The sequence below is a fragment of the Perissodus microlepis genome, chromosome 7 (genome assembly GCF_051167445.1).
Source record: "Perissodus microlepis isolate ML-2025 ecotype Zambia chromosome 7, ASM5116744v1, whole genome shotgun sequence".
Lineage (NCBI taxonomy): Eukaryota > Metazoa > Chordata > Actinopteri > Cichliformes > Cichlidae > Perissodus > Perissodus microlepis.
Window position 1 is genome coordinate 18,954,615 of NC_140467.1, and position 22,676 is coordinate 18,977,290.

General features: G+C 40.6%; 1 protein-coding gene across 1 annotated transcript; it reads left to right on the plus strand.

The window, feature by feature from the left end:
- The first annotated feature begins 105 nt into the window (after positions 1 to 105).
- On the plus strand, positions 106 to 9,704 carry LOC146382957 (cyclin-dependent kinase inhibitor 1C-like). The gene is made up of 4 exons (XM_084934008.1): positions 106 to 257; positions 7,506 to 8,038; positions 8,201 to 8,318; positions 8,842 to 9,704. The coding sequence occupies exons 2-3, from the start codon at positions 7,525 to 7,527 to the stop codon at positions 8,314 to 8,316; spliced, it is 630 nt and encodes a 209-aa protein (XP_084790134.1). The 5' UTR covers positions 106 to 257; positions 7,506 to 7,524; the 3' UTR covers positions 8,317 to 8,318; positions 8,842 to 9,704.
- The last annotated feature ends 12,972 nt before the right edge of the window (positions 9,705 to 22,676 follow it).

Here is a 22,676-nt window from a genome sequence, read left to right on the forward strand (position 1 = left end):
GCCGCCCTGCGCTGCTTTAAAAAAACTGATCCCGTGCGCTTTGGTTTATCCCTGAGCGTTCCTCCCGTCTACTGTCATCCGCGTCAGCCCCACCCAAGTGGCTGTCAGCATCCTGTGGTGGTCGGGGAAATGAACGTTACCAGGGCGACACTTGAAGGGTGGGGAGAATAACCTGAAAATCACGCCCTGCTGTTGAGCTGACCTGCCCGGCACGGACAGCCGCACTCACATGCTGATGAGAAATGCAACTGAGTCAGGTTTGACACCGCCTACTTATTTTAAAGCATTTCTACATAACCTTCAGAGTAACACTTCTGTCTGTCAGCAATGGCGACCACTTTCCCACATGCCCACTGGGGAGAGGAGGGGTGGGGGTATTACACGGTAAACAAAATCACTGTGCCTGCACTTCGATGGGTGCGTAGCGTTGATATAAGGCAGCCTGGTGAACTGCGTTAGCTATTTGTAGCAGTTTGACCTTGCCAGCGAGACTGCGGTGACTGACAAGCTCCTTATCAATTAACCAATCAAGGCAAAACCGTAATTACTTATGCCATTATTGATTAGCTACCTATTCCTTGCCGGGAAAATAATCAAGCTAACATTACTTACCAGCTGAATTTACGGGCTTACTGACCGGAGTCCGAATGTATTTTGCCATTAGAAAAAGCTACATTTGTATAAAAGTAAAAGAACCCGAGGAACAAATGAAGTATACTGGTGTATTACTGTAGCCCGTAGCCCGTCTTTATTGATACTACTAACAGATAAACCGCATCAGCTACCTTACCGTCTACGCGCGTCACGTGGGCATAGCGAAAGCGCCGGTGTGTGGTTGAGCAATCAAGCGGCATCCGGTTTATTCGTTTCACAACAAAGTTCTCTACGATGCGCTACATTGACGCAATTTTATTTTGAAATACAAATATTTCATTCGGAAGTTGAACTCTCGTTACTTACCGTAAATTTAACACATTGATAGCCTGACCTATTTGGCGGGTTTAGTTAAGGATCATCCGTTTACATGTAATATTGATAAGTAAATGGTAAGTTTTAGAAATTTCGCAGTAACAGTAAATTTTAATGCAAGTAACTGCAAAAAACGGCACTGTTAACTTGGTTAGACTATAAAACTATTATTAAAACCGCATTGTTTTGGCTAGTGCTATATATGGGTTTTTGGTATGTCGTCATTTCCGCCTAGTTTAAAAGTCTGACGTTATTTGCATACAGAAATGGCTAAATAATCAGTTAAATATAAATAAACAAAATGGTATTTGTACTTATTATTTAAAGCAAACTTTTTTTTTTAGTTTTGTTTTTCATATGACAAAATGATATGCGTAATTGTTTCAGAGAGCATACAAAAGCATTGCCAGGTTATTCAGTAAAACTCAACTGTGCTGACTTTCTGATGATGTGAAGCATTACATTCATAAAGTCAGTGAAAAACATAAGAAGCATAAAATCCAAACAACTTTCCACAATTTCCACAAATAGTGTTTATAATACTCACCTCTGACGTTAATAGTCAGTTACTTATTAAACAATATGTTTCCTTTTTTGGCCTTCTTGAAATTACAGGTTTACTATCCGATAGCTCATACTTTTATTGATTATTATTATCATACTTATTGTTTCCCAATTAAATCAAAATATTTAATTGGGACCTTTAGCGCCTGATACACAAGATCTTGTCTCTACTAATCAATGTGGTGTAAACTTACCCAATGTTCCTTGACAGTCTTATTTACCCGTAGATGGAGCAATCTGCCAAGATGTTAACATGTGCCTGTACTGTCTGTTCTCTGACAGCTGTTACAGAAACTTTTAAAAGTTTGCCACAGTGAGGTTGGTATAATATTTGCTAAAACGTCCTCACCGAGTTTATTTAGTTCACGATCTTAACAGAAGCTCCTCCTTAAGACGTCCCTCTCAACATACCTGACTGCACATGGCAGCTATTATTATGTGTTGTGTAACTAGAGATCTTGCCAAAGGTGAAAACGCAAGGTGGGAAAGCTGTTCTGAAGTTATTATCGAAACTAAACTAACAATCCCTCTATTTTGTATATATTCTTTTTTCTTTGTTCTTTTTAAACATACTTTAATACGTTTGTGAAGCCGTAAAAATCAGATAAGGGTAGCATGAAAAATACTTACAGTGATTACACAAACATTATGCAGGGGTTAGTAATGGGTAAAAGGTACTGACTTGTAAATAAGAGGACCTGAATAATTTAGCTTATTATATAATATTATACAACAGGATATTTCAAACTAACTAGGCAGCTCATTCTTTGTTTTGACGACACTTTCTTTAAAGATATAAAACATTGTGGGTTCAACTTGAAAGAAAGTTAGATGTGAGATGTAAACACGAGGTCAGAGGTCAAATATGATATGATATTTGGATGCAAACTATAAGGTGATATTTAGAATACCCATATATCATTGCCTATAAGCCCATATGTTCTCAGTACAAACAATGGCAGTAATAAATCTGTATAGGTAGTTGTATAGCTCAAAAAGTTTTGAATGAATTCCAATGAAACTTTGTAGACGTGTAGTGTGTGTTGTCAATTTATCAACAAATACAAAGTACCATACAAATATTTAAAATATGTCATATTTGTCCTCTGACCTCTCTGTCAAAGCCAATAGACTGAGCTGAAGGTCAAAGTGATAATAAGCAAGTTTTAATTAGCTTTGTATAATGTTGAGTGCAGTGACTCATATGAGTGAAGCATGTGTTTGGCTTTTGTTTTCATAACGGAAATAAATGGTGTAGCCCGAAGCTTTAAGCATTTCTTGGAAACAGTTTGATTGGCTGGCTTTTAAAAACAGTAGCATTAAAGTATATATGTTGCTTTAAATAGAGCATTCCTCTGCCTCTCTATGATTAAGAACATGGCATGTTGCACTTTAACCATAGTTATAATAAAACTTTTAAAATTATAAAGCACAACATAAATCAAGGAAGTAAAGCCCCTTGCAGCTAAAGTAATTGAGAGGCAGGGTTCAAAAAATGTTCAGGGGTCATGTAGATGAACTATAAAGTCTTTTGCCTGAAGAGAAATAGAACAAGTCAGCCGCAAACCGCAGCACATTTTAGATATTTACTCATGCATAAGTGCTATAAAAACACTGAAAGCACTATTTTAACTTCTGAACAAACAGCTTGGCACAGAATGTTTTAAAGGACTGGACACAGGCTTATATAATTACAGCTCACAATTTGGCAGAAATGTACCATCCAGTTGGATGGTAGCTGGTGGATTAACTAAGCAAATGAAGCATGTACTCCTTCAATTTTCTGTCAGAAAAAGAAGTTGATTTCGTGACATAACATTTTCATTTTCAAGTTTGTTTTCTTTTGCTGACATGTATTAAGGCAATAGTCAGTAATGGGTAGTATTTTCAAGGTCCTGACAGCAATGCACAACTTTAAAAATAACATATGCAGATGTTTGCCTATGTCGTGCTGTTGCGAATGATTGCATCAGTAGCACAGCAGAAGTTTGAAGTGTCTCTATAGTTGCATTTCTCTTTGTATTGTAGAATATGCATTTTTTGTAAAAGGTCTGATGATCTTAAATGTCGTTTGACGGAGTGGCTCATCACTCGTGGAGTGGGTCGTCATGGGTGTGTCACATGTTTGCCAGCTTCAGTCTTCAGAGAAAGCATGCAGACAAAACAGTTTTATAGCTGTCATGTGGAACAGCGGGCCTCGATGACCGTATATTCATCTGCTAAAAGTCCCAGCGGTGATGCCTGCAGACACTCTGCAGGATCAAAAGGATCAGTTTGTTCAGGTGAGGGGTCTGCGTGTGTGTGCTTTTTAGTTACTCAAGAGCCGCGACAATAAAAACAGAACACAAACAATGTGTTTGCACAGTCAACCTGAAAAACACACAAGTCCCTAGTTAAATACATCAATTGGGATTAATGCACTCATTATAAATCAGTAGACAGCTGTTTTCTTCCTATTGTGTTTACATTCTTTCGTCTTCAGTTAACTTTAAAAAAAAGACCATAGCTGTTGGCCTCTTTTTTTTCATATACTACATATATGCACATTTGTTTTACTGCTTTAACGTGACCAGTGGAAAGGAAACACGTTAAAACAAATAAAATCCAATCCAAAAACCTACTGCTCATATGCACTTTTTAATTAAATGTTTTATTTGAGTTCAGTTTAATTTCACATTCTGTTCTATTTGGTTCAAGGCCTTCCTTTGATTAATCAAGTGTTTGACAATAGCTTAAACACAGTTAGAGCTCAACCCTCTTTGTCTGTTCCATCAATCAACATGTTGCCCACAGTCTAGTGAGCCTCAGGGGTCTTTTTTTTTTTTTACTTGGATTGGGCCCTCTGGATATTTCCATTCAAGTCAAAGAGCAAGTTAAGTCATCTGTAGCGTGTGTGTGTGTGTGTGTGTGTGTGTGTGTGTGTGTGTGTGTGTGTGTGTGTGTGTGTGTGTGTGTGTGTGTGTGTGTGTGTGTGTGTGTGTGTGTAAAGATGAAAGAATCATACTCCTGCATGTGTCAGCTAAATGAGTCAGGCTACATAGCTGACTGACCACTCCTGATGAAAGAGATTATTTTCCCCTTTGAAAAACGAATGAATCCAGACTTTCTCTTTGCACTTTAATTGACTTGAAACCATCAGGTGATAGTATCAGCTGGTGGAGTACGCCCGAGGAGCAGAAGAGTTATTCCCACAATCAAAGAATTGTGAAGCAAATCTGTAACCAGCTTGGGACTGAGCGAAGTGATGAGATAAGTTTTGGTTAGCACTGACTGAGTTATATGTAAATAATCAGCAGCAGAGGCACTGATCAACCTTATCTGTGATCTGCTTAGGAGGATGTTGTGTGTGCAGTTAATTGGTTACCATCAGTATAAGCAAAATAAAACCGATTTATGTGTTTATTAATTTACATCGACTTTACATGGCTTCAAATTAGGTTCACCAGCTGGGTCAAATTTTTAGTAAACTTGTATTACCAGCAGAGGGCGCCAAAAGACAGTGAGATTTCTGCCTGCTTACGTTCATTTTCACTTTAACCCTCAAGTGACCATGCTGTTTTTGTGAGTGTACTGATTTGTGGTTTACACACACACACACACACACACACACACACACACACACACACACACACACACACACACACACACACACACACAATCTTTGGTCTGTGAGCTATGACTGCAAACAATACAGTGTAGTGAAGAGAAACTGAAAATTCCACTTAACATTGAACAAATACCTGTAAAATTTTCAGGAGTAGACTGACAAATTTGTGCTATGCAGCATGTTTATTAAACAAAATCACTAAAGCACATTTAATCTAGCCAGGATGGTCACTTCAAGGTTAAAAGACAAATCTTTTTGTTGTTGTTGAAGAGCATTGTTCAAGCATGCGTGCTTTAAATGCTCCTTCTTAATAGACAATTAGTTGTTCTTGTAAAAAGAAAGCTAATTATTTTCAAAATCATTAAAAAAAACCCTCTAATGAACGTTACACCCTTATAATATCGTTTCAGTCCTCATGGATTCAGTTTACGGTCCTGAATCAGGAAAAATGCGTCACATATTACTGTCGCTGTCACATGAGACCACCTGACCTTTACTGGAAGTGTTTTAGGAAGCCTGCACACATATGGCCAGACCCTGTGTCCCTCTGTCTTCTTCATGCTGCTTTGATGACGCTCACATGTAAACCTCTTGACCTTATGTGACATCACGTTGTTACACAGAGCTTGCATTCATCCTCCTTTTCAGGATGAATGTGGATAAAATTCTTTTATAGAGATTTTCTCCTGAATATGTTACCAGTGTCACTTAAAAAAACATCTATGTGCACATGTGTAAACTAGGAGGTGATACACTGTAAGTCTTGCTCCTTTATTTTCTTCTGGGGATGATGGTTGCGTTTAGTTTGAGGTTTGAGCTGCAGTATCAGACTGGAACCTCTACGGGACGCCATGCACCCATCATTGCTTGCAAAAAGGCGTTGCCCGTCTCCCGTGACTGTTTCCCTGCTTGTTAAGACAGCCGGTACCCTGAAGTCAAACTTATGGAAGTTGTGCTTCCAGTGCCTGACTGTCAGCACGACTATGCACGAGAAAAATAAAATAAAAATAAATAAATACAGTGGAATTTCTGGAAACTCGTTTGTGTGGTGAAACACTGGCAGCTGAAGCACTCAGTACATTTTGGTGTGGATCCGGATCGTTTTCTTCAAAATTGCCAAATATTGCATGGTCTTCGGCGGAGAATGAGCTCCCCGAGTCTCCCCTTATAATAAAGCTTGCTATGATATTTAAAACGTAAATCCTGTATTGTAGTAAATGCTACTGTACATATTTTGAAGTTATTCATAAGTAATAATGACTATTTACCAGTAACAATCCCCAGAGCCACACGCACACATTAGTGGTAACAGGCGGATTGTGACCTGCGTGATTTATGCCTTTGTGAGTGGATAGACGTACATGTTTAATTGCCAAAAATAACACGGCGTGGTGCTTAAATTCTCGATTTGCTATATTATATATTAAGGTAAATAAATAAATAAATAAATAAATAAAAAATGCAACAAAACGCATTTAGAAAAGAAAAAATGATTTCGAAAAGTTGCCTTGCTTTATTAAGTAAATGAGAAAAGACATTTAAGAAACTGCTTAAATTGTGGTTTATTGAGGTCTCACTAATGTTTACGTTGCTTCTGTACTGCAGACAGAGTTGCTCACTGTGGGGCAAATCCCCGCAGACTGGAATCGCTGTCATTGCGATCGGCGAAAAAATAAATAAATAAACGAAAACGTGAAGAAATCGAAAAGTGGGTGGATTTATGTGCCGGATGACATGGCAGGGTCAAACATCAGTTAAGTGGTTAGATCGGGTTTCAGCATTTGTTTTTCTTTCCTTACATATTAAAGAATAACACACTGAAGCTGTTCAACTGCTGAACACTAAATATGAAGTATGAAAATAATGCGATGGTGCGTTTTTACGCCCTTGGTCGGAGGCATTTACAACTAAACACGGAAGACAAGACCAAAAACCAAGGTGTCCGAAAATAGAATCAGATACACAAATGCGAAGTAAAACACATTCCTGCTGACACAAGAAAAAAACTGCTCCGTTTCCCCGAGGGTTGACACTCAGAGAGAGAAAAAATCAAAACGCTGCGCTCTGGTCGGCACGAAGCCAATAGGTACAACGGGAAATGGGAAATCAGGGTGGGGGTTTTGGAGAGGGCTGGACTTCCAGGCAACCAATGAGAAGGGCGATCAAGGTGCCCGTTAGGAGGTTATATACTCCAAAGACTTACTATGAAAGCTGTACATTTAAACGGAACGGTGCGGCGTGCATAGGCACGAGCTTAAGAATTAGGATACACATATAAACGCACTTCGGGCTGAACGACAACAACATTTATCAACATACAACCTCAGCAGGGATCAGTCTATCACTTTGGATTCTTTTTTTCCAGGGGAAATTTGTTTTTGGAGATGTCCCACGTCCAATTATCAACCACGCTAGAGAGGCTGGTGGCCAGGAAGACCTTCCCTCTCCAGAGGCGCACCGGAGTCTGTCGAAACCTCTTCGGACCGGTGGATCACGACGAGCTGAACCGGGAGATGAAAGAAAAATTGCGAGAGATTTCCGAACGGGACCAGCAGAGATGGAACTTTAATTTCGAGGCCAACACCCCGTTGGAAGGGGATTACGAGTGGGAGGCGGTGACTGCGGATAAGACCCCGGTGTTTTACCAGGACTCTGTGCAGGACGGCAAAATCCGAGTGCCCTTGCAGTCACCCTCGGATTCTGCTCTTCCGGAGAGCCCTCGTGCGGACGCACTGGATCGCCTGGCCGTGCCAGAGAGCAGCAGCTCTCCTTGCGCGGGGGAGATCAACCAGGAGAACCGCATAGACAAGATCAACTCAGGGAAAGCGACCACCAGGCAGCTCCCGTGTGTCAGGCGCAAGAGAACGGCCGCTCCTGACAACAACACACACATCACAGGTAAATTCAGCGGCTTTCGTATTTTGAAAATCGAGCCTGCTATTGGCTCCTAGACCAGCATCCACACCATCCTCCTATCCTCCCGCTGTGCGCAGCGCATCATTTCATAACGGCTCATAAATCCAAATTAATTTTTCACTATTGTTGTTTCTTTTGTCACAGACTTCTACGTGAAACGAAAGAGGCCTGCTGATATAAAACAGAGTGACATGACCGCCTGTCTCCTCTCCAAGTCTCCAATCCAGGTGGAACAAACTCCGCGGAAGAGGATCCGTTGAAGGTATTTTCTAAACGAATCAAAATTGTTTTCTTTTACACACTCAGAGGAGACAATGAAGCTTTATTATAAAGAGAGTAACAGATTCTCATGTTCAGCATCCTCGTTTTTTTTTTTTGTTTTTTTTTTTTTGGGGGGGGGTCTTTGTGTGTTTGTTATGGTTTTTACGCTTTAATTATTGCAGCGGATTACGTGAGCCAAAAGGCACAGACAGCCTTATTTGTGTGTGTGTGTGTGTGTGTCGGTGGGTGGGTGGGTGGGGGGGGGCGAGACTGCGGTGGCGAAATCGCAGTAGTAGTGATAGTAGTTGATGTAGTAACACCAGCGGTTGGGGGAGGGGAGGGAGGAGTGTTCGTGCGTCACGATGTGGCGGGAAAAAGGGCTCTGGCAAAGGGTGACGCCTTCTGCTGAGTGCGAGTCTCAGGTTTCCTCAGAAAGCTGACTCGCCGTCTTTCTTAGGAATGGCAGGGTTTTTTTCCTCTTCTTCTTTTCTCATAAAACTTATTGCGTTTTGTTTCTTCCTCAGGTGTTTTTTGTTCGTTTTGCACTATTTTCCTGCGCATTTTGAGGATCACGGGAGACTGTTTCTCCACCACCCCGTCAACCGACCCATCCACTCAAGCAACTGAAACGCAGGGGAGAGAGAAGAGGACGGTGTTGGGGGGACAAAGAAGTCCGAACGGTCGGCTGTGGCTCGATGCGCCCCGGCGGAGCGCAATCCGAGCTCCTGACCAGGCTCAAGACTCTGAACGGTTTGGGGGTGGGGTGGGAGGGGGACAGGAGAAAAGGAAAGAGAGAGGAGATTTCTCCGAATGACTTCTATCCAGTACAAATGTAGCATTTCATTGTTGCTTTTGCATACAGCCACTCGACAGTGTTAAATGTTTTAACATCTGTGCAATTATAAAAAAAATTTCTTTAAAAGAATCGTCTACACTGGCCAAAAGTGTACAGCTTTATAGAGACAATACCTTATAAATGTTTATTTCTGTTCTCGTTTGTGTATGCGTGCGTGTTTATTATTATTTGTTTTCCCTTTGTTCGGTAAAATGTATATTTTTTTAAGTCTATTCTAACTTATAATTTATTTATGTTCGTTCATATTTGATAAATGCCTTGTTGATTTAGCCAAAGGGCATATTTTGTAATTTTAATTTTATTATTTACATTTTTCTTTTGAAATTTTGTGGTTTTTTTTTTTTTTTGGTTTGTTGTTCTTAACTTTCGCAATCATGTAGCTTCCTCATATTAGTCCCACACTTGAAAAAATAGTTTTCTTTGTATCTCTGAGCCGGTTTCATTTTGTGTGCATTTTTTCTATACAAGTGACCTAATTATGTCTTGCGAATGACGTGAATAAAAATTTCTTTCTTCCACTTTAATTTTAAACACATGTGTTTGTGTGTTTTGTTATGAGAGTAACAAGAAAAGGGAAATTGAAACAGAGATAGGAGGCAGATGACGTCTTTGCGTGGTTGCCACAAAGCTGCCATCATCAGCGGCCGGGTTACTTGTGAAACTGCATCGTGCTCCTCGATCACTCTGAGATTGGGTCACTCAGTTGCAAAGTTACACAAGAAACCCTGCGAAGAACACAAGAACACACATGCTGTTGTGACAGACATGTCTACCTGATTTCACCTTCCCCCCGGTGGAAGTGTGTCCTCTTCACGCAGACTCTTGCGGGAGGAAAACGCATTGAGTCGCAGCCGTATGCTGCTTGGCAGCTGCGGGATATAAGGCGAGGATTTAAAGGCCCTTTCGCTCCCTAAAAGAAGCAGCAGCTGCCTTTGGATCCCGCTTTGTCTGCCACGAAGACACCCCCACATCCACCCGCACTCGACAAGCCCCTCTAAAGACCCACTCTCTCTCTCTCTCTCTCACACACACACACACACACACGCACACACACTGTTTACCCCGGCGTAGATACACCGGGCGTGGAGGCCACCTGCCAGAGCTGGAAAAAGAAAACTACTAGTCTTTGTAATTGTCCTCGTCTATTGAAACAAACCATTCAGCAGGTCATACTTGCAAGTTTACCCTTAATTGAAAGAAGCCAAATGCTGCGTCTGTGTGAATGCGCTCCCGGCCCTTTGGGCTGTTTTCACAAGTAAATAAAGCCACATTTCATAATTTTCCACAAGTTTCTCCCTTCGTTGAGCAGCTTTGACTGCGTGACACGAGTGTTTCTGACAAAAAAAAAGGAGACTTTTGATGGCCAGAGTGACTTTGTCATTTCCATGCAGCCATAAGCTCTGACGGAGCTTGTTCTGATTTCCAACACAAAGCGCTCTCCGGCTCCATTCTTTCTTTTTTGTTGCCATATGGCAAATCCATGTAGACATAGCCAAGACCTATTCAGTCAGCCACAGAATGTCCTGCATCACGGAACAAAAGACACTTTGTCTGCCTGGTCTATTGATACGAATGGGCGAAAAAATATTATAATTAATCTATGGCTATATCCAGCTAATTAACGCCCATATGCCCACGGGGAGCTGCGGGGGCCATTCAGCCGCAGTTTTAAATTCTCAATAGTTTACATGTTAAAGACAACAGCTGTTTATGTGTTACTTTAATGAAGTCCCAATGTTGGAGACTGGACACATTCTGGGGGCTCCAATACCCCACCGTGCTAAAAAGGCTCATCTTCCTTTATTTGTCTCTGCAGCTGTGTAACTATATAAAATTTGTCGCAGTAAATAGAACTTAAATTCGTATTCGTCTTTTCAAACAGCTATTGAACTGGATCCATTATGGGAGAGGTCACGGGTTAAAGCCTGAAAATCAACTGGTAGACTTCCGTTTAAGCAGAATTAATTATTAAAGTGATAATTAGTTGTATTTGGAGTATATATATAGAAAATCAAAATAATTTTATCCGACTACACATAAATAATAAGCTGTATTATATCACATTTCATTCATCAGCTTCAAGGTCAACGCCTAAAACTGTGTTAGTGGATATTTTAAGGTTTGAGCTTCACAGAAATTGCTGTTTGGCAGTTATGACTTCATTCAATTGAGCCCAGATATGATGGACATAAAGGAAAGAGATGACAGCCAACATACAGACCCCATTAACATGAATATCATTAAACAGCCAGCTGCTGATGGAGAGAATCAGCCTCAAGGGCCCTACACTCTCCCGTCTGACCTTTAACTCACATCAGATACATTTGCCTCAGTCACGAGCAAAACAGTGCGCATGTGCTTCATTAGGCCCCACAATACACGGATAAAAATGTAGCTTTCTTTTTACATTAGCTATGAGCTACGTGATTATGTGATATAGCAGACTTTCGATCATTACACCAAAAAAATAAATAAATAAATAAAATAGCCATTTCTTGCGATGTTGTTATATGTTGAGCATTACAATTTATATTACGATTTATCATCATTTTCTCAAATCTTTAAAGAAATAAAAGTAGTTCTTACTGTCATTTACCATATTACAATTACGATTCAAAAAACACCTCTCCCCAACAAACGAAAAACGAACACATTTTATTCGTCCTTTAATGTGACACTAGACAATGAAAATATGTAAGTTGGCAAAAAGAAAGTTATAAGTCTGACTCTTATTTGATGTTTTTTGATTAATTAAGATAAGTCAAGTTTTATAAAATTGAAGGTTTGGTGGGCATACGGGTTAGATTCTCGCATTCGTGACTTTGTTATGAACTATATGTTATAAAATGCGTCGGTGTTTTGTTTAAAACGCCCTGCCCTATTGTTTTCTATCTATGTGCTTCTTTAGTAGGCCTATATCTTATTGGTTTCGAGCAATGTAGCAACCAAAAATATAATTCCAGAGAGCACATTTTCCACTCAAAACACACAATTAACGGGGCAGTCTACAAAGACTGCAATTAAATATAGAAAGGAGGAAAATCAGTCAGGGGGAATTAGCATTTTCCATGACCATCTGGCATCGGCGCAGGCGACAGGGAACAAAGGCAAGCTGGATGGAGAGGAGAGGCGAGTGTGCCATCGCATTGACCTGCAAATGAGGCTTTGTCACCGAGTTAAAGCTCCCTGACCCCCTTTACCCCCCTCCCGTACAAAACACTTAAAAAAAAAAACCTATAGTGTGACGAATGGGGGCCTAAGTCCAGGCCTGTGTATGTTTAAGAGCTGCAGACCAAAACTGTCAAAAGAAGGAGTTATTGAGAAAGTGCAAACTGCAATATTGCAGGTCTGTTCGTCTCTTTATCATTAAAATCTGCGTGTATTTCAAAGAAAACACAAGTTCAAATTAGTAGTACAGCTGTGTTTATGTTCCCTGCTATAAATAATTATAATTATTGAACAAACACGAGGCTTCTTGGTTTATGTGTAGATAGAAATGCAAAAAGAAAAAAAAAGAGTGACTCTCGATAAGCTCTGATATATCTTTAGGCCTTGTCGATCTTTACTCATGAGTAACTCTTTAAGGAGTCTCTGCATGTTCTCCTGCGCATTGCTTGTATTTAACGATGATATATATACATATATATATATATGTGTGTGTGTGTGTTTTTTCCCGGAAGCTTGCACCCTGTTGTCTTCCGTGCGATCAATAGCAGGAGTGCTCTGTGCAGAACGTATCTGGGGGATGAATAAGACTTGGACAGCTAGCTGGGACACCTGTCCTCCTCCACTGAGTGCGGCTGAGTGGAGTGGGTAGACACGCATGTGAAAGGTGATTGTATTGTTGTGTAGGGCAAATTGGCTGTTTGTGTGTATGTGTGTGCACGTTGTGTGTGGGGGTTAAAGCTAAAGTAAGTCTTAAACACAATGCTCGCACAGTTAGAACAAGCAGTGGATCTTCGTGGACCGTTTAAGTCACAAAACATCACGCACACGGTGAGATGCAAACAGCCTGCTGGATTGCATCAAAAATCAGAGGCCTTTAACTAAGTTAAAAATTAATGTTGAGACAGTTTCGCGGGTTTAAAGGAGAAAATTCACGTGAGCATTCTCACGATGATACCATTCAAAAAACAAATACCAAATAATATCAGGGCTGTCGTGTTATGTCATGCATATGGTGATGACACCACAGGGAATTTCCGTATATTAAAGTACAACAAGAGAATTCAAAGAAAAATGTAAGTCATGTGATTTTCAATTTGGATTCTACCATATGCAGACATATCCGTGTTTCCCCCTTTCCTCCCTCCTGTCCCCCCCTCCCCCCCCCCCTTTACATCCACTCAGTATTCATGCCTGTAGATAACAAAGAGCACGGCTCAATCCACGCAGGAGGCGGTGTGACAGGGAACTCGTGGCAGCTTTTCAAATATCTTCTTTCTGTGTCTCGTTCTCTTTTCTCTCTCTCTCTCTCTCTCTCTCCTTTTTGCATCACGGCTTTGGTCTCCGGTGGAGGAGGCGGAGGGAGGTGAGGGTAGAGGATGGGGTGGGAGTGGGGTGTGACTCGGGCTGGCACCTCAATCTCTAATTCACTTTCCTCTCCGCACGCATCAAGGGGATCGGATTTAATGCTGCGCAGAAAAATAAAGGCTCCTCCTTCGCAATGTTTCACAACAAGAAAGAGGGAGTGGCTCGCATAGGTTTTGGACTAGAGTCTGGAGACATGTGCAGCACAGTATATAGATGATATCAATTTTATAAATATATGATTTTTGTAGCTAATCCCAATTTAGGAATTTTGTAGCTCAAGGCCAGTTTTAAGTGTGTACAGGAAGTACAAGTTCGGCACAATTCAAGTAACCAAAAAAAGTCCTAATCACTATAATAAAGTTTAATATGTGATTTTTATCATAAATGTTAGTTTTTTAAAAATCTTGTCAAATTGAATATTTTCTTCTTTCCTTCTTTTTTTGTAGGCTTGACAAAAAAGTCTTAATTTTGGTATATTTATATAAAAGTCCCATATGATGTTTCTCTGACTAGAGCCCACTGTGGGTTGTAATTTTAAAGGTAAACATTATACAAGACAAAAATAGTGTAAAAGGTTTAAGGTCTAAGTTAAAGCCTCTCTATTTAAATAAAAGGTGGCTTGTTTTTCCCCTGAAAAGGTGAAAAGGTCCACCACGTCTGGCTCAACAACAAACCGTCTTCATTCCACCACTGAAAGGCTCAAAATGAGTCACAGTGTTTCTCACCGCATGCCTGTCTCAACCTAAATAAAAGCCAAATCTCTATTTGTCTTGAGTTTGTCTTCAGGTGCTTATGTTAGGTGCACACAGATCAGGCCTCTATATAACATGTGTCTTAAAGACTTGGAGAAAACAGCAGCTGGATTTGCCCAGCAGGAAAAGCAAGTGTAACTAATAACATTAACAATGGCACAGTACCATTAAAGTGTCCCTGTCAGCCATAAGAATGACTGAGGCACCTCAATACAATACCAGGATTCTTGTACTGGCTGAAAAATTAGAATGGAGGCATAACTGATGTTGTTAGCTATACCAATGTCATATTACTCCTGCGTATTTGTACTGTTGCTTCTAATTTCTAAAGTAAATAACAAACAATTGACACTAGTGTTTTATGTTTGCCTACTACACTGTGTTATCATGTTTCCTGATTGCTTAATTCCTTTAATAATAATTAATTCAGTAGTGTTATTATCAATAGTACGTAGCTACAATCTGCTAGGTTGTGCTAAAACTTAGATCATGGACGTGTGCTGTGGTTTCCATTATTTGTGTGGCCAAGAACAGTGTTAAAGCTGAGCTTGGCCACCATAACCAACACTGCAGTAATGATTAATCACTTTTGGCCTCTGTTCAAGTTCAGGGCTGTCAAAACATTAGTTACAGTGACAATAACTGAGAAACTTTCCATGACACAAAATGTATCTTGTCATCCACAGTCAAAGTTTTAGCATAGCATAAGAGATTGTTACAGTTAAGTCAGGAATACTAAAGTCTATTAACAATGTTTAATTTAAGCAGCGACCTCTTACTTACTAAATCCATCCATTTCCTTAATGGGGGCAGCAGAATACAGCCCCCCCCCCACATACACACAACACGGTGGGGGTGGGGGGTGGTGTCGGGGGCTGTAGTCTATTTCAGCTGTCATAGGGTGAAAGGCAGGGTGCACCCTGGATAAGTCGCCAGTTTATCACAGGGCTAACACAGAAGGAGCCACACAAACGCACACCCTTGCATCTACATCTAAGCCCAATTTAGAATCACCAATTATCCTGACAAGCATGCAGAAAGATCGCACACAGGACCAGAACCGTCTTGCTGTGAGGCGACAGTGCAAAACATTGTACCGCTGTGCCCCCCGACACTCAGAATGAACAGTCTGATGTAACTTGCTGCCTCAAGTTTTCTCAGGCCTTAAGTAAAGCTCACCTAAACTTGACAGTGTATGTTTGTACATATTTGCAGCATTCCACAACTTAAAAAATGTCTAGTCGAGTGCTATGTGGTGACCTCTCAACCTTTTGTGAAAACTATTGTTTGTTTCTTTTGCTTTTTTTTAATCAACACAACTGTCAGAAATGTAATTTGTAATTTTTAATATGATTAAATGTCATTTTAAAAATAATTAAATAAAGCAAAGGGCAACATGGCTGTGGTTAACTGCACAAAGCATTAGTCTCTGTGGAACCATGACAGATTACCATGAACATATGGCATATGTTGCATTCCCACACAGGACACACACCAGTGATGCTGTGTGAGTATCAAGTGCCTTTACAACATGAATGACACATGGGAATGTTTGGAGTACTTACTTGTTATCTGGCAGCAGCTTCATTAGACATCAAGCAGCAACCTGTTGAACCTGGACTTTGCAGTATCCTCAAATCAAAATAGCGTTACCATCAATCAGTTGGCCGGTAGATAGTATATCTTTATTATCTACCTTACTGTCAGTCATCCTAACAAAAAGCAAACATACTTACATACCCGAGGTGGGACTCATCAGAAACCCCATGATACGATTTTATCACAATGCATCACTCAGCACCGTCACTAAAACCTGTCGTAAATGTACAAATGCTGGCATAAGACTGCTATCAGCGGCTCTGTGATTGAATGGGATCAAGTTGGCACTTACATGCAATCGCTTTCTGATAATCCAGCAGGTAAGTGTAATAAATAGTCAGAAATCACATGCGTTGCTGTCTATATAAATTGACAATGAATTACTCCATTTGTGTGCAGCAACATTTCTGTTCTACAGTAATTTAACCAAAATACAACCAGGCGACAGCTAGTTAAACCCAGTCCCCTCAGGTTGCACATGTTAACTCTTTCAGATGGAAAAATGCCAGAAATCTGTTTGCATTTATAAATTATAATTTCAGTTATTTATAAAGTAGACAGCAGTTAGTTTTAAACCTTAAAAAATCTGTCCGAGAGTGATTGCAGTCAGTCTGAGTCAGACTGCAACTGTTTGGAGAAAGGTTGCCTCCTCTCAGTTCAATTCAATTTTATTTATATAACACCAAATCACAACAACAGTCACCTCAAGGTGCTTTATATTGCAAGGTAAAGACCCCAAAATAATACAGAGAAAACCCCAATGATCAGATGACCTCCTAAGAACAAGCATTTTGGCAAAAGTGGAAAAGAAAAATGTCCTTTTAACAGGAAGAAACCTCTGGCACAACTAGGCTCACAGAGGGGCAGCCATCTGTTGGGGGTGAGGGGAGGGAAACAGGACAAAAGACATGCTATCAGGTGAGATGAGACCTTGTGATTGTACTGTGTATTATAATATTGACAGTTGTTGCTCCTAATATCCTAATATCACAATGCAAAATATTGCAATTCTTTGCTGTATCGATTCTTCTCCCCCAGCTCTAATACATATGCAGAAGATACTTTAATCCTACTCAGTTGTCGTAGTCTGTGATAGTGTTTTCCATCTTAGCATTCAGAACACATCGTGTTAACAAGAGTGTCCCAGCGGCCGCTCATGCTAGGTCTAACAACAACCTACTGAGGCCCTTTGAGCTTTGCACATACTGTACATATCAAAAAGTGCATAGCTTTGCTTGGGAGTGATGGCCTTACAACCAGAGAGCCATATGCAGCTCCACGGGAAGAGGTCTGCTTCATTGTGACAGTAATTGGACAGAGAGGAGAGAGGAGGAGACACAGATAGTGTGATGACACTTGAGAAATGAGATCTAACTCCATCCCAGCGCCAGTCCTGACAGACAGAGTCCTCCACCTCCATTCTTTTCCTTTGTCCCTTTGTGCGAATCCCTTTCAGTGTGTCTCAGGCAAACCTGTTCCCCTTCACATCCCTTCTTCCTCGGGATGTGAGTCCTCTGTTGAGCGGCTGCTGTCTACGTTTTATCTGTCCATCCATCCATCTCTGAGGCCTCTCCTCCCTGCTCCTCTCTTCCCTGGTCCTCTCTATTGGACGTGCTGTTCTCTTCTCCTTCAATCATCTTGGCTCATAAAACTTAGGGAGGAGGGCTAGCAGGCTGTGTTTTCAGGGCTGGCTACACTGCTATGGGTGCACTGACTTGGACTAATGCTATTCACGCCTCACATTTGCTCACCAGGTCCAATGAAAAGGGATGGCTGTGGAAGCCTTTATGGGACACGTAACAAAGGGCCATCATTCATCAGGCAGCAAAGCACCCAGCGGTGGCAGAATTTGGGTTCATCCCGCTAGCACTCAGTCGCTCGCTTTAGCCAACATCGTGTTCAGGCATGGGTGTCTTTCCTCTAATCTTCCGCACTCTTTCATGGCTCTTTTATCTTTTTTTTTTTTGAAGGCATTATGCACAGATTCAAACATCTCAGGTGTAGGTATTTTAAAAAAGAACGAACCATACATGCATTAATAAATTAATGTTGATTCTGAGCAAGTGCAGCGTGTAGTCTTCATTCTTCAAGGCTATTTCTTTAAATTAAAAATAAAGCATCTTGCAAAGTGTTAAAAGCTTATGTTTTGTTTGCACAAATTCTGTTCTGTGCTGAACTTTCACATTATGTGCGTGTGTGAATGTGTCTGGTGTCGATATAGATCTACAGCCATGCTCCCAGGTCACCAAGCCACTATTAATCTTCACCTTTCCTTTGGCTGCCCTTTCATACAAGATCTGAAGCTTTGGAGGGCTGTTGGCAGCTCATAACAATATCCAGAATGCCTCAGGGTCTTGTCAGCCTGTCCTAATTTGTGGCTGTGGTCCTGGGGTTGAATTCAGCCATTGCTGGCTGCTTGACCTGGCGGATTAGCAACATCTTTTACTCTTCTCGCTGGGCAGCAGAAATGGGTTGATATGCACTCTGCAATTACACAGCAGGAAAGGCCTGCTTAGACACGCACCCATATGCAAGTGTGTACACACACACACACACACACACACACACACACACACACACACACACACACACACACACACACACACACACACACACACACATATAAACTGTATGGATGGAAAGAAGGATGGATGAATAGCTGGCTAAGAAGGAAAAAAGAAGCAGGTGATGTGACGGAAGGCTGCTTTGAAGAAGAATTGAGAAAGGGAGAGGGCAACTGAATTGAAAGGGAAACTGTCTCAGTGTGTGTTTTGGTGCTTTGTACTTACACAGTGGGAATTCAGCCTACATTGTGTACATGGAAATCAATGTATCGAGGAGCTGAGCAACAGCTTATCTTCATAGCGACCACGCTTTAACCCCAAAGAGGATCAGAATGTTAAATATGAAAATGTTGTGTTTTCCTCAGCAGCCAAGATTGGAGCAATGTAACAACAGTAAATGTTTTTGATCATTATTGTTCGTTTAAATTTTAGAATTGATCATATGCCAGTCGCTCATAAACTGATTATGGATTTTTTTTTTTCACACATACTTCTAGCACAGGGGTGTCAAACATAAGGCCTGGGGGCCAGAATTGGCCCAATGAGTACTCCAGTCTGGCTTTGGAAAATATAACTCAAAGAGGATTTTTTTTGTTTTTGTAGTTTTAACTGTATTTAACACACGTTTTACAGCTTTGACAAAGAGCTCCCCCATGGTCATTCATACCACACCAAAGTAAGCAAGTTCTAGATTTCTGTAACTTTACACATTTTACTTTTTACAATATAAGCCCAAAGAGTTGTGCTGATTTCTGATTTCTTCATTGTGCAGAAAAACTCGGACATATTGCTGAAATTGCACTTTTCCCCCCTTATGTTAAGATTCGTCAGGGATTATATGTAAGTTAAATTTCCATACACTGACAGAAAGAGAGTTTCATGGGTCAAACTCGTTTCAGGTCATCGACCTGAAACGAGTTTGACATAGTCTTTTTAAGCATTGCTTTTTTTCAGGCATTTTCACAAAATAAAACAATTCCTCCTGCTGTTGTTTTTCTCTCTCTTTAGCTTTCAGCCCACAGATGACGTACTGTGGTTGAGGGCTGTTGACATACCCTGTCAAATTGAAGCCACAAGACAGGTAGTTTGTACAACACAGCCTGCTGAATTAATTAATTAATTTTTTGACGTAGATGGTCATTTTCACGTACTTTGTGGTCTCCCCTCCCCACTTATTAACTTACTTCTTGCTAATCAAGGAAGAGATTACAATGCACAGAAAGGCCCGATGTGTCACAGTGTGATGCGTCATAGTTCTCAGCATCCTGCATGAACGGACAGAAGAAGAAAAAAAAAGGGAACCGCTGCAACAGAGTACATTTTGAGAAATTAATTCTAAAGAATTACTGCACATCTTCAGTTTGTTTTCATTTATTCATTTAGCTTGGCCACCTCCCTTGGACTGTTTTGCATCCTTTATCTCTTGGAATTCAGAGACAATTATTACCAACTTTTATGTATTACCAATTATTACCAACTTTTATGTATTACCAATTATTACCAACTTCTGCAGTCGGCAACTTTGTTAATTCATTACAAAAGTTTTAAGTGTGGTCGATATAGTAGCAGAGGTTGATGTCCAAGAAGTAGTAAATATTGTATCTGGATTTAAGAAAAGAAAAAGAAAAACTCTGCAAAATACAACACGTCTCCAGAACTATATACACAGATGCATTTGCAGAGCTTGAGCAAAACAAAAGAGTAGACCTAGATAACAACAGGCAGATACACAGCAGGTCAAGCGCAGATCAGAATTGGCAGTGGCGCAGAGCATCTTACAATGTGCACAAAGCCCTCGACGATGGGAACAGGGAAATTGGCAAACCTAACATGGTATCCTGCCATCATCCCTCACTCCCTCCCTCTGTTTCACAACAGATGCTATGTTCCATGAAGACACTGTCAGCTGCACAAGAATGGGCCCAAAATTTGTCGACAATGACAGCGGACAAAAAAAAAAGAAAAAAAAAAAGAAAAACAACAAAACACACACACACACACACACACACACACACACACACACACACACACACACACACACACACACACACACACACACACACACAAAGAAGCATTCTCAAAGTCAGCATCCAGAGTTAACAATAACCACACCGCACCACGGAGGAGGGCACCGTCCAAGTGTATGCACAGACCTCTCTCTAGGAATAGGACCTATCGCTATGGAAACACGCCCCTACTCCTACCCCTCCCCACTACTATTACTATAGTATACACATACACTCACACACTTGTCAGCTGCAGTCCAGGCGCTGTCTGAGCCCAGATGGTGGTGAACTGCATAACTCACTTATCTGTCTCTGGCCTCTAAAGGAATGCTTAAAGGCCTCTTCAATTCCCAGTGGACGTCACCAAAAGAGAGAGCGAGAGGGAGAGGCACGCCATCTGCTCCCAGATATGGTGGGCACCCCCCTTTCCTGTCTGTCCCCCAAATTCACCCCCACGCCCTTTTTATTCTATTTTTTTACCTTTCACCCCTTCAAACCTGCGTATGATCCCTGATCTGTTCCTAGAGAGTGGTTGAGGATGGGAGAGCAGCATGGACAGGGAACAGCTTTCTTTGATTTGTGCAGTGAATAAATGCACCTGGACTTTTAACTTGCGCTTTTGTTCTTTAGCTTATTAATTTACACCTTTATGTTCCATCCCGTGCTCTATGATCTCAGGACTCTGGCCTTCTAAAGGTTCCTAGAGCCAGAAAAAAGACAACTGGAGAACGTGCTTTTTCTTTTTGTGCCCCATTTTTGGGGAACAACCTCCCTCAAGATGTTAGGCAGGCATGCTTTGTGGAGGTTTTTAAAACTAAATTGAAGACACATTTGTTTACCCTATCTTACATGTCTTAATTCTATGCCTTTTTAAAATTCTTACTGGTCTTAACTTGTATTGCTAGGTATCGCTTTTATTTATTTGTCTTTTCAGTTTCAAATAGCTGTACAGCACTTTGTTTGAAAGCGCTTTATAAATAAAGTTATTATTATTATTATTATTATTATTATTATTATTAATACTAATTTAAAATAAACAAAACACCCCAAATAACATATTAGCAATCACTGTGTAGATCGGTGATTTCCAGACTTTTTATTGTACTTATTTAAAATTAAGGATTAGCAATGGTTGTTTTCTACATTTCTGTGGATCATTTTTTAAAAATGTTGACCCACAATTATTATTTCACAGCGCTGAAAAAAAAGTACTCAGACATTTAAACGTTAGACATGATTCTGGTGAGGATATTGGGAAATTTACATTGCGCGAGTCTTTGCTTTTCATGTCGTGTATGCAAAATATAACCTGACACACTACTCTTTTCATAGAAATATGTTCAACCATCACTGTTTTTATACTCTGAGAGCAGGTCAGTGAGGAACCAGGACAACAACACCTTGCGTACTTTGCTTAGGGGCTTTACAAATTATAATGCTTTCTACCTACCTGTGCAACTTTCTGTATGGGGATCTTCTTGCTGCTTGAGATGTGCACAGTTGCTGCACACGATCTTTGTAAACATATTGCTTAAAAAGGAGCATTATTTTTTGGAGGTTTGGAGAGTACAAGCTTAATTTTATTTTACATTATAAGTTGATATTTATAAAGCTTTATTATGCCAGGAGCAAAGACAAAGATGTAAGTACCCAAGACTTTTTGAGAGATTGCAAACCTCGTTACAAAGTGTGAAGGTACCGATATGTTTTATCAAGATGCCAACTCTTACTCTTTCAGCCCTATGTTAAGGAGCTCTCCCATTCAGTTCACATTGTTCCGCATGGTGCCGAATAGTTCTGCTCTGTTTAACGAGGTGAAATGTGGTGATCTCTTCACCACCCACTGAGCCAAACGTGGCTCAGGTGTGTGTTCACCACACGTTGCTTACGAGCGTGCTGGTGTGTGGTCCAGTTCGTTTAAGCATAATCAGATGCTTTTCTTGGTCTTGTGCGCCCCTGCATGTGCACGCAGAGAGAACAATAAATACTGGAAACTTTTTCAAAGGCAATAAGAGAGGAAGACGGAAGGGAAGGAAATCAGGTGTGTGA

Excerpts from the sequence above, each read along its gene's own strand:
- LOC146382957 (XM_084934008.1), top strand. The coding sequence starts at position 7,525 with ATGTCCCACGTCCAATTATCAACCACGCTAGAGAGGCTGGTGGCCAGG. Across the intron at positions 8,039-8,200 it reads CAACAACACACACATCACAG|ACTTCTACGTGAAACGAAAG; the intron begins GTAAATTCAGCG and ends CTTTTGTCACAG.